General features: G+C 35.9%; 1 protein-coding gene across 1 annotated transcript; it reads right to left on the reverse strand.

Annotated features, from left to right (window-relative positions):
• Nucleotides 1-305: 305 nt before the first annotated feature.
• Nucleotides 306-1,244, reverse strand: LOC121465866 (olfactory receptor 4F6-like). Its single transcript, XM_041679282.1, has one exon. The coding sequence runs from the start codon at nucleotides 1,242-1,244 to the stop codon at nucleotides 306-308; it is 939 nt and encodes a 312-aa protein (XP_041535216.1).
• Nucleotides 1,245-13,512: the final 12,268 nt, after the last annotated feature.

Consider the following 13,512-nt stretch of genomic DNA (forward strand, 5'->3'; position numbering starts at 1 on the left):
ATAATTTATTACTTTTATTTCCTCTAGTGCTTTTTAAAGAGTCTAAAATATGTATTTCATAATAACAAGTAAATATATAATCAATAAATAACAAAAATGCGATATATAAATGATAGGCAACAATACATACATAATATTATGTAACTAGTAACCAATAAATATGAGATCATTTCATTATCAAATTGAAATTATATAAGTTCATGAAGCTGTTGCAGTAGGAAAAATAAATCTCATCAAAATAGAAGAGGTCATTTAATGTTTGTGTGTATAATAGAGTTTTCAGGTTGCATATTCTCCTGAGGAATTTAGCAGGCACTTTTCCTACTCAGGAGCTGCTTACCCAATCTCTTCATTGCCACCTTCATGTCTTTGTTCCTCAGTGTGTAAATGGCAGGGTTCAGGATGGGTGTAATCATGAAGTCTAGAATGGCAAGAAACTTATCCACTGGGACAGTAGGAAATGGCCATACATACACAAAAATACATGGTCCAAAGAATAAAACAACAACAGAGATGTGAGCAGAAAGCGTAGAGAGGGCTTTAGACAAACTGTCCAACGACTGTTTCCATACAGTGAACAGTATGAAGATGTAAGAGAGAATCAATAAGAAGAAGGTAGTGACAGAAATTAATCCACTCTCAGCAGTAACCAAGAACTCCATCCTGTAGGTGTCTATACAGGCCAGTTTGATGAACCTAGGAAGGTCACAGTAAAAACTATCTATCTCATTAGAACTGCAAAAAGGCAAATGGACAATAAAAGCTAATTGAGTCACTGAGTGAATGAGACCAATAACCCAGGCACCAATCACAAGCAAAATGCACTTCTGTGGGCTCATGATGGTCAGGTAGTGGAGGGGCTTGCATATGGCCACATATCTGTCCCAGGCCATGACCACCAGCAACACCATCTCACATCCCCCCAGGACATGAAGGACAAACATCTGAAAGATACAGTCCTGGAATGAAATGGTATTATGACTGGAATACAGATCAGAAATCAATTTAGGGACAGTTGAGGTTGAAAAACAAAAGTCAACAAATGAAAGGTTAGCTAAAAGGAAATACATGGGTGAATGTAAATGGGGGTCAAAGATAACTATAAGCACAACTGAGAAATTTCCTAGAAAAATAGATGCATATGAGATTGTAGAAAATGCAAAGAGGAAGTATTGTGTTGGTCTGTAGATTGATAATCCCAGGAATATAAACTCAGACACTTCGGAGTAATTTGCTTCATTCATTGGATCTTTCTGGAGTTATCTATAGTACCCAAAACAAAACAGGCAAAGCAGTTACCAGAAATAGTAAAATTTTCACCTAGCAATAGAATGTTTTATTTGTGAACTCATTACAATAAAATGTTGTACGTTAAAAATTATACTTTAAAACAAATAACAATTGAAAGAAACATACTTAAATGGTTTCAAAATATCTATTAATATAAATAATTATTTATTATCATCCATATTTTGAACAATTAATATCTCTATTCTACTTATATCCATTATGACTATATACTATATTCCAAATACTATGTTATGTCCTTTGGTAAGTCAGTGATCTTTTTTTCTGGCAGAATTACAAACAGGTTGAATACCTGAAAAGTAAATTTTTTTTTTTTTTTAGTTTTTCAAGACAGGGTTTCTCTGTAGCTTTGGAACCTGTCCTGGCACTAGCTCTTGTAGATCAGGCTGGCCTAGAACTCACAGATATCCACCTGCCTCTGCCTCCCAAGTGCTGGGATCAAAGGCGTGCGCCACCACCGCCTGGCTATAAGTAAAAGTATTTAAATACAAATAAAACCCTGATGACTAAGATGAAGAGAACAACATAGGCTAAGGATTGGTTTATATCGTGGACTTTGCCTACAATCTGCCAAACAATAGCCATTACCACTGAAGAGGATTTACAGTGTTTAAGGTTTATGTTCTCTGCAATAACCTTGAGACAATGGAAGTGCATTGTAAAGTAAGCACTTATAATAAGAAGTGTGCTTTTTTTTATCATAATAGCAATCTCATACTTATCATGTAAATGGTAAAGCTACTTTTGTACTATCTGAGGAAGCATAAACAGAAGAGCAAAGGAAACTGATTTTCATTCTGTCATCAAATTCTTCATTATCTGATGAAATTCTGTGAATAACACCACGAAGAGAAAAAGAATTTCATACATTGACAATTCTGATGTAACTTGATATAATTTCTTTAACAGATACCTTCAAAACAATATCAAAACTCCAACTACAGGAAAAGGAAAACCAATATTATATTAAGAGGCAAATAATGTATTTTTAATAAAAATTGCTATGAGACAAAATACATAAGAAGTTTGTATTTAAGAGGTTCATTTTTCTGAAAAATAAAGGGTGATTTTTTTTTTGCATTTACCTGTTAGTTTCTTTTCTCTGTGATACTGCAAATGCAGTTAGTAGTTTATGAAACTAAAATTGATGCCCTGGCAATGCTGAAGCATGCATGGACAGCCTGTGTGTGGAGGATTGGCTGAACTTGTCCATATTCGGTTCATAGTCTAGTTGATGAGGATGACTGATAGCTTAAACCATACAAAATTGGCAATTCTACAGTTCCAAAAAGAAGGACTAATATAAATTTTTATAACCTAACTTATCAACTTACTTTTTGTGTCTTAACTTGTTAAATACTTAATTTTTAGGCAACAAAATAAAAAAAATGACCTTTAGCTCACACATAACTGACTACCATGGTTTTCCCACTTTTAATTCCATTGCCAAGTTTCCCTCTAGACTTGGCACTGACAATGATTTATTATCTTATCATTTCCTATACTATATATCATTTCTCACCAAGACTAGATCCACTTGAAAAAAAAAATCCTTAACTGCGTAGAAATAAAGAGGAATGTATTTGTGCAAACACCATAGACTCATTGGAACCAGAAATTGAGTTCTATGCAGGAAAACCAGACATGAAGAGGCATTATGATGTCTAGAATATAGGAGTAGATATCAGAGCAAACCAAAACACTGAAGAATCGAGGAAAAAAAAGGCCACTTAGCAATGATTATACCAATAGTGACTGGGGAACATTAGAACAGAATTCAGTGATAAGTTCATTATTGAACCAGAAGATAAAAATAGCATTTTTCCACAATGTTATTATACATATTTGAAAGGATATATAGGTTAACCCTCAGGTAAACAATGTACTATATATACATTTGTCAAAACTTGCATGGCAATACATTTTTATGTATAAGTTAAATATTTATAATCTATATTCAAGAAAAAACTAAGGAAGGGATGAAGGTACAATGGCAATATGTTTTTTTTTTCCATCAAAGGAACTTTAATTATGCCTAAAAGTTGTGGTCATTCATTGTAAGGAACCTAAAGCATGTACATTCAGAAAAACAAAGTTGCACATTTTGTATTTTGAAAGAAAAATCAAGAAATACCTCAAGATCAAAAGTAGGACTGAGGAAATGGTTCAGTTGGTAAAGTGTTTGCTGAATGAGAATGAGATCTTGAATTTCACCCCAGGAATTCAGGTTAAAAATCCAAGCATAGCTTTGTGAGTTTGTAATTCCAGTATGCAGACAGGTAGATTCTTAAATTTCACTGCCTGAAACAGTCTATCAAAAATTGTGTGCCTCAGGCCAGTGAGAGATTCTGTCTCCCTCACACATACTCAAACACAACCAAGGTAGTTGACATTTGAGGAACAGTAATGATCATTGTTCTCTTGCATCCACACCTACGTCCAACCATACATGAACAAACATATCCAGTATATTCACAAACACAAATAGAAAAGAATACTATTTGGTTTATTTTTGTTTCTAAATGACTGGGCAACTGACCAGTTTACACTGGCTTTCTTTTTTATGTCAAACGGTTCCATGTTGCCTTTGCATCATGGCTTGAAGAACTATCACCATTTATATTGATGTTATAATGGTTGATAGAAGTATCAAAATATTTGTGTTGCAAGGAGTAGATCTCATTTTAAGCATAAGGAAGCTATGTACAGGTAACTCACAAAACAGAAACACATTGGGCAATAGTCTTATTAGAAATCAAACTTATCAGTCATTAATATTTTGCTAGCTTTTAGTTTAACAATCAACATAATGAAGAAAGAGCATCACAAAAGATGATGAAACATAGATGAAGAAAGAATTCTCAGTATTTTCAATGCTCCAGAAAAAAAAATTTTTCACTCTTGATGTATAAGTTAAGAACATTTATTAAGATGAGATACCAAGTTGATTTCTAGAAAACCAACATCAATGCAAGCTCTATGCATAATTAATATTTATTAATTCACCCACTTCATATATATTATTAATGTTAAATAGTATAAATCTATTAGCTACATAACTATGCTTATATGCAGTGGAGTAGTTTGAAATTAGTAGATTAAGTCATTTTACATACGTAAATTGGAAATATTTCCAATTTGAAGATTGGAGAGTATAAAGTAAAATTAGTAATAGAAATATTTTTGTTTAAAATAGAATTGATGTTCAAAAATGCACATTAAGTACCACCTTTGGAGAATCTGGAAATGTAAACTCCCATGTGTCTTTTACCTCCTGAGTTTATATTTACGTGTTGTTTAGATGTTTATACGTTGTCAAGTTAAGAGTTAACAAAAGAATATGATCAAGATGAACATCCCTACAAATTCAATAGTTTAATATCAAAATCACTCAAACACGCCTTGGAAATAATAACAAAGAATACCAATATGTAAACAGTGTTTTTCTCGTGAAATATCACAATTTACTTAAAAAAAGCTTTCTCAGCAAAAGTTTTATCACTAACATGAAACTCATTTGTGAACAATCTATTGTTAGTTTTCTCTAAAACATTCCTATCCTTTAGTCAGCTGATACTAATAAGGAAGTAGATGAAAAAAATAGAGGAGATGGGACATGAACATGGAGCAGAAAGAAGCAGGAGAAAATTGAAGCAAGCAAGAAGGAATGCATAAACACTGAAGGGGAAGCAGATGAGAAGCACACCGGTGAACTGTTTCTTGATGCTCTCTGCTCAACTAAATGCTTAAAATTTCGTGAATTCTGCATGCAAAGTCTTTTTGTATAGCAGAAAAGTTCTTGTAATCCTTCTGTCTATTTCTGCAGGCTCTATTCTGTCCACATGTTCCTTATTTTAATTAAAAAATCACTTAATGCTTTTATTTGACTGGTTACTTCTTATTGCTAAAACTCTCTCCTATGTCTATTCACAAAGAATTCCTTTCTACTTAATTAGATTGCTTTCCTCTATACCCCAACATCATATTGTAAACATGTTACATTCCTATTCCATACAATAATTTACAGTGACTATTCTCTTGGAGCTATACTATGTCCATGAGCTCTGAAAATCAGGCAGCATATCTTATTAAGAAATTCTGATCCATGTTGTTACCTGAGTTTGATATAGACAATTATATAAATATAAAGTTAATTGATAAAACTATTTTATTGATAGAAGAGTTGCCTTCTATCTTAAAGTCACTGAAAACTGATGCCAGGATAATTATCAATTGCCACTTTAGAATATATATATATATATATATATATATATATATATATATATATATGATTTGAAGAAAGTCACTTTAAAACAAGTTTCCCATAACTTAGCCAGGCTCAATGAAAATACAACCGAGACAGAAAAGAAAGCAAGACAGAAACTTGAAAGAGGAAGGAGTGGAATTTTTGACTTCTCTCTGGAAAACCGGTATGCATGAAGGTTCAGTAAATGCTTTTAAATAAAAAAAAAATGTACAAAGAATAAAAAGTTTTGTTGTTGTGACCTGAGGCATGCATTACATAAACAAAAAAAAAACATTGTCAATTTTAGTAGGCTATTGACTTTAATTGCAGCATCTCAACTTACCTGATTAATGAGAAAAAAGACAACACAAATCCCTATTTCTAGTCCTATTGAGTCTCTTAAGAAGAGTCCTTTCTTTGGTACTGTGTGGAGTCTTTGGCCACTTGAAGGCTGGTGAACTGAATCTCTGGGACTTTTATCATGGGAATTTCACTATTATAACCCAGTGGACTCAAAAGGTAAATGTTAAAAATTTTGTTAAGAAATTGAGTGAAAAACAAAAACAAAAACAACTATCTAGTAAAGTATAACAGCACAATATCCAGTAATTTCAATTAATGACATTTTAATGTTTACTTAAGTATTAAACATTGTTGACAAAAGATGACGGATGCAAAATAATTAACTAATAAGGATTTAAAGTTAATTTGTAAGTTTGTTCACATAATTGTCTTTGCATGTGATTATCCAGTTCACATAGTGCTTTTAGTTAGAGACTGCATTTAACAGTCTTGGCACTCATAGCAAGGGTAAATGATGCTACATGTCAGAGCATACTTCTTGAAACACACTGTGTTCCTTGCCCTGCATAGATATGCCAGGTTTTAAATATGCTGAGACATTTTTTAATCATGAGAGGTTTAACTACAGCACCAACAAATATACATAATCTTATGATGAATCAACTGATGTAACAATATTGATAAGAATAATTACACTAATTCATTGGAAAACACTAATACAACCTTGCATGGTTAAGTACACAGTGTTCTGCCTCCATGCATGCCTGCAGGCCAGAGGATGGCACCAGATCTCACTGTAGATGGTTGTGAACCACAATGTAGTTGCTGGGAATTTAACTCAGGACCTCTGGAAGAGCAGTCAGCATTCTTAACCTCTAAGCCATCTCTCCAGCCCTACCTTGCATGGTTAAAAAGGACAAGATTGCCAGGCAAAAGTTGTGAGCATGGGGTAGGGGGTGGGTGGAGGGAAGTAAAGAGGGGGAGAGAGAAGGGAGAAGGGGAGAGGTGAGGAGAGCTTAGGGGAGTGAGATGGTTGAGATGGAGGAAGGATGGATATGGGAGCAGGGAAGGAGATATAATAATTGAGGGAGCTATTTTTGGGTTGGCAAGTGTCGTGGCTCTAGAGGGGTTCCCAGGAGTTCACGGAGATGACCCCAGCTAGGATCCTGGGCATTGGAGGAGAAGGTGCCTGAACTAGCCTTGTCCCATAGTCAGACTGATGACTATCTTGAATATCACCATAGAACCTTCATCTGGCAACGGATGGAGACATAGACAAAGACCCACATCGGAGCACTGGACTGAGCTCCCAAGGTCCAGATGAAGAGGAGAAGGAGGGAGAAGATGAGCAGGGAAGTCAGGACCACGAGGAGTTGATTCACCCAATGAGACAATGTGTCTGAGCTATTGAAGCTCACCAACTCCAGCTGGACTGGGACTGAAGGAGCATGAGATCAAACTGGACCTTCTGAATTTGGCTGACAATTGGGCAGACTGAAAGGCCAATGATAATGGCACTGGGATTTGTCTCTACTGCATGTACTGGCTTTCTGGGATCCTATTCCATTTGGATGTATACTTTCCTAAGCCTGGATGTGTGTGTGTGTGTGGGGGGGGGGGGGGTCTTGGACTTCCCACAGGGCAGGATACCTTGCCCGCTTAGGACTGGAGGGCGTGGGGGAAGGGTGTGTGGGGGAACAGGAGGGAGGAGGGAGGAGGGGAGAAAGTGAAAATTTTGTTTGGTATTATTTATAAAGTAATAAAAAAGAAAGTAAAAAAAATAAAATAAATATAGCAGTTGGCATTCACTGCAGTTCGCATACTTTCTAGATTTAATAAACTATTATTTTATTAAATAATTTTTCCTTTGTGTTCACAATAGATAAAATTTCTGTATCATTTTTTGTAATATTTTTAAGTATTATTTTTCCATGCATTATATGGTCAAGAGTCTCAACTTGCAACTTCTACTCTGAAAGAAGTTTTGACTATTTTGTATCAATTCTTTCATAATGTTTGATAAAATCAACTGCATGTTTTAAGAAAATTAGTAATTCTTGATTAAGTTTTATTATTATATACTAATACAATATTATTATTTATTTCTCTTTCACATGATATTTGATAATTTGTTTCTTTACTAGGAATTGGTTTATTTTGTCTGAAAAATCAAGTATTTTAGTTTTTGAATTATAATTTCTTAGTTTTAGTCTTAAATATTTTAATTACTGAACTGTAATCCTTTATCTGTTTTTTGTTATTTTTATTGCCATTATAAATATTAGTACATGAAAGAATATGTGTGATACTGTCATTATGTTTCTGATTCACTTTTAAAATTCACAATGTAACCAATTTGCATTTGTTTTAATATTAATTATAGCTTTTCATGACTTAGTATTATTCAATTACATTTATATGCATGCTTCTATTTTCATTCATCTGGAAAGCATCAAAAATTTGGGTAGTTCCATAACTTGGAAATTATCAGTTAGTACTTCAGTTTCACTGGGCTCTGGCTCCAGATTCCTCTCAGTTCCCCAATCCTTCTGCTCCATCCAAAAAAGTCAGATGACACATGTGTTCATTCTACAGATCATAGAGAGCAAATAAGGCATAGTGTTTTTAAGAGATGGGAATAGGCCATGGTCAAAGAGGCATTTGCCTGGCCTTACATTTATAGTGTGTGTGTGTGTGTGTGTGTGTGTGTGTTTATTTATTCAACTTCCCAACTCATTTTTTTATTTTTTTTACTTCTCCTTTGATAATATTGTATATTTATTTATTTTCATCCCATCAACACATCCCAGATGTATCCTTCTTTTTTACCCACTCACCTTTATGTCCTTTATTTCTTTCTTTAGATTTATCAAACCCTTTTGTGTTGCTCAAAAAATCTTGGATGTATGGCTATCATCTATAAATTGGCTAAATTACCAGAGTCTACCTATGGCCAAAAAGGTCTTAGGCCCTAGTGAAAAATCTATTAACATTTTCCAGAATAGGGTCATAGATTTAAAACGTTTTACTATACGTATATATTAGTTAACCTCTCAATCTTTATCTGAGAAGCATCTATTGGGGTATATGGAGATTAACACAGAGATCCAAAACAGGTAATGAGTAAATAGGGAACGAACTGCATATGTATGAGCCTTAAAAGGGACATCTATATCACAAACCTTTTTCTCAAGGCTAGGGGATCATTGCAGAAGCGTGGGTGGAAAGACTTTGACACCAGAGGCAGAAAATGACTACAGTATAATTGTTTTCTGGACACAATCAGGAAGAAACACAGACAAATTCAGAATACACAAGACTGTGCAAACTCAAGCTTAATCAAATCTAAGCATGAAGAGAAGTGGGCAAAAGTCTCAACTCTACCCAAAGACCCATTAGCAACTGATGGATGCTAAGAAAAGAGTCTTTTTTCTTCAAAAGTGTGATCGCGGTCAGGTCAGCTAGGCTTTCAATGAAAGCCACTTATTTAGTAATTTGTGGGCTGCACAAACATTATATGATGGGCTAAAAATGAATAAGATGCAGAACTGGGTGGGAAGAAGAGGAGAGTGAAGTTTGGAGGAGTCAGAGAACAGGGTGAATATGAACAAAATATCTGGTATGAAATTCTCAGTGAACTAAGGAAAATTGGTACCCCAAAGAAACACACACAAAATTGAATTTATCAGTATAGTATAACGTTGGACTCATTCTGGAAATGCAAGAATGATTCAACATATACAAACTGATATATGTAATACATCACATAAATGTACTTGATGACAGAAATCATCTCAGTAGATATAAAAAACATTTTTGTATTATCTGTATTATCATATTCTATTCATGAGGAAAGCACTGAAGCACATATTACTTATATATGGATAATAGCTGTGAAGTCTTTGATAAGGTGGTTATAATCCATATAACCACAAAAGTTAGGTCTAGAATAGTTAGAGTGGGGGGGTGGGCTTAAATCATCCTAGAATGAGAAACAGAACAGAAAGCTATGTGAATCTCTGTCTCTATATGTATTTCTTGTGCTTCTTATGTTTGTTTTTTGGTCTTACTTTGTTTATATTATTATTATCATTATTATTATTAAAATGCATATTTCCTGTAGTGAGCCGGACAGGATCGCCATTACAAGATGGCGCTGTCATCCTGTCTTGTTGGAAATAAACAACTCCATATTTGGCTATGGCTTTGAGAGCTGTGCATCCCCGCTTCCCGCATGCATGGTGGATGAGGATCCTTGAGCCTATCCCGATGTGGTCTGGTGTCAGCTGTTGGTGGCAGCCAATCACAGGGCGACCCGTGCACCAATTCCCTATTTAAGCAGCTGCCTAAGTGCACCCCGGCCCCTTCGCTTCCTGCTGCCTCTCCCCTCTGCTCCCTGTTCCTCGTTTTCCCGCCCTCTCTTTTCATGCTCCCCATCAATCAAGGGCACTCCAGTAAAAGCGTGTTCTGAGTGGAATCCTGATGTGGTGGTCGTTCTTCGTCGCCGGATGAGAAGTCCGCCGCAATTTCCTATCCTAAATATAGAGAGAAAGGAAATAGATATGAGTGAGTGGGGAAGGGAAGAGGTGAGGATCTGGGATGATTTGAGAAAAGAGAAGCCATTTTCAGAATATATTTTTTTATTTAAAAGATGTTTAATTTTATGTAGTAGCCCCAGTTCCCTTTCTCTCCCTTTCTCAACCTCACCTTTCCCTATCCCAATCCTCTCTTCAGAGGAGGAAAGGCCTCCCTGGGAACACACACACATGCACACACACACACACACACACACACACACTCCAAAATATGACTGCTAGTCTATATTTTACTTGTAAGTATGTTTTCAGGGATGGCCATTTGGTATTGGATAACCAATTAATGTGCTCTTTTGTGGAAAGAATATCTGATATTCAGCCATCTTTATTTGCCTGTAGTTCATATTTCTTATTTATTTATTTATTTTATATCTCAGTCAGTTTTCCCTTCCTCCTCTCCTCTCAGTCCCTCCTCCCAATCCTCCTCAGTTCCTAACCCCCAATCCACTCGTTCTCCATTTCTTTAAGGAAAGGGCAGGTTTCCCATGGATATTAACAAAAACATGGCTTATCAAGTTGCAGTAAGAATAAGTACATCCCACGTATCAAGGCTGGGCAAGGTGGCCCATTATAGAAAACAGGGTCCCAATAGACAGTCCCTGCTCTCATTGTTAGGACTACTACAAGACCATCAACCTACATAAATGAAAATTAGTCCCATGCAGGCTCCCTGGTTGTCATTTCAGTTCTGTGTGAGACCCTATGAGCCCAGTTTAATTGATTCTGTGGATTTTCTTATGATGTCCTTCACCATCTGGCTCCTATAGTCTTCTCCCCCATTTCTTCAGGATTTCCCATGTTCTGCCTAATTTTTTACTGTCTGCAATGTTTTCTATCGGTTGCTCAAGGAAGTCTCTCTGGTGACTATTAGACTAGGAACCAATCTATGTGTGTAACAGAAGAATATTGTTAAGCATCATTACAATGACTTTTTTCCCATCAAGTTGTGTTTGGTTCTATTCTAGGTTTCTGAGTAATACAGCTTGTAGGTCCTGGTTCTGCAGGCAGTTTAATGGGTGAGCTTACTCTCTTTGCAGGGGTTTTAGCCTATATCAGCCATTAGTTGGTATATATAGTTGGGTAGGCCACCCTTACCCCAGTATATTCTATAAGCAGGACAGACTGTAAGTAAAGCTTATGTGGTTGGGTTGCTTTCCAACTCCCTCCACTTAAATTCTTGCCTGGTCCCTGGAAATGGCCAGTTCAGGCTATTCTCTTTGGCTGAGATTCTTAGCTAGGATCTTATAGATTCATGGGAGAGGCCCTTGTACCATGTTTTCACCTGACCCTGAAATACCCGTCACTTTCCAGTAGTCTCTTTCAGTATTCTTCACATCTTACATCTAATATCTAATGTTATTATTTCCCACAGTTGACTTACAAAATCTCTTCTATTTTGCCTTCCCAGGGAGATCCAGACATCCCCCTCTGTATCCTCCTTATTCCCTAGTCTCTATAGATTTATGGATTGTAGCATAATTTTTCTTTATTTTGCAACTAATATCCACTTATGAAAAATTACATGCTATTAATTTTCTGTGTCTCTGTTGTAGTTTGGATGTAATTTGTCCCATAAGTTCATGGGAGTGGCATTATAAGGAGGTGCTGATTTGTTGGAGTAGGTTATGAGCTTGTTGAAGAAAGTATGTCAATGTAGAACTGGACTTTGATGTCTCACATATGCTCAAATCATATTCAGTGTCTCAGTCTATTTTTCTGTTGCTTTCTGATCAAGATGTAGTCAGCAATATATCTGCCTGCACAACAGTATACTATCCACCATGATAAAAATGGACTGAACCTCTGAAACTGCAAGCAAGTCATCACAACTAAATGTTTTCTTTATAAGAGTTGCAGTGGTCATAGTGTCTCTTCACAGAAATATAAACCCTAACCAAGATAGAAAGGAGTTGTGACCAGGGACTGGGATATTGATGTCTTAGGCTTGTCCATATTTTGTTTAGAGAAATAAAGACTTTGGAGATTGGGTTAGGAAAGCAATGGAATGCTTTAAGTGCTACTTAATTGGCCATACTAATAGGAGCATGGAAACCAGTGGTGCAAAGCATTATTTGAACTGTAGGGTGCTGGCTCAAGAAGTTACAGAAGAGAAGAATATTAATATGCAGCCTATTGTTCTTGTGATATTTTGTGAAAAAAAAATGTATTACTTTTGTCCTAATTCAAACAGTCTGCCTCAGGCTAAAATGAAAAGTTTTAGATTAATTCTATTGGAAGAAGAAAACTCAAAACAGCCTAGAATAGATTCTTGTTGTGTGACTCTGATGAGGATTTATAATGAAAAGGAGCAAGTTGAAAAAATATAAAATTTACAGAGTGAGAAAAATTCATCATGAAGTGGAATAGATCTTAATCCTATGCTCAAGAAGATAGATGGATTAAGAAATGAAATAAAAGGAGTTGTGTGGCCTCAGAGCAAGAGTCCGCCCAGCTAAGTTTCCAACTTGTGAACTGAATTAAAAAAAAAAGCCTAGAGGCAGGTGTCAAGGTGAACACCTTTAATCCCAGCACTGGTAAGGCAGAGAGGCAGGGAAATCCATGAGACTGATGCCAGTCTCATCTACAGAACATGACATCCAAGCTTAGACAGTGAAAGACAGAATGTTGGTGCAGATGTCGTTGAAAGAGAGAGGCATGTTCCGGTCACAGCAAGCAGCAGAACTTGGTGGCTTTGGCCATGTGGTTCTAGCTTTAGAGACAAGAATAGAATGAATGGTCTATGGAATTTGCCTCCACATCTAAGGAAAGATGTTGAGGCCAAAGATGTATCAGAGGTATACCTGAATGGAGGCCTAGAGAGACAAATTCGTGAAGCTATAAAGCTGAAGCCTAGATTTCTTTGGAGAGCCCAAGACATTGGAGATACTTGCCAAGAATAACTGCTAACAAGGATTATAATCAGGCCAAAGGAGAAAAAGTATGTGATGTCAACAAAGCTGAAAGGAGTTGGATATCTATAGAGCATTTTGACATCAGACATGGAGATGCAGAGTTTGCAGTTTTCCCGACTGGTTTTCCATCTTACTTTGGTCCAGTATT

The sequence above is a fragment of the Microtus oregoni genome, unplaced genomic scaffold (assembly GCF_018167655.1).
Source record: "Microtus oregoni isolate MIOR12 unplaced genomic scaffold, Mior012 000031F_ref0000149, whole genome shotgun sequence".
Classification (NCBI taxonomy): domain Eukaryota; kingdom Metazoa; phylum Chordata; class Mammalia; order Rodentia; family Cricetidae; genus Microtus; species Microtus oregoni.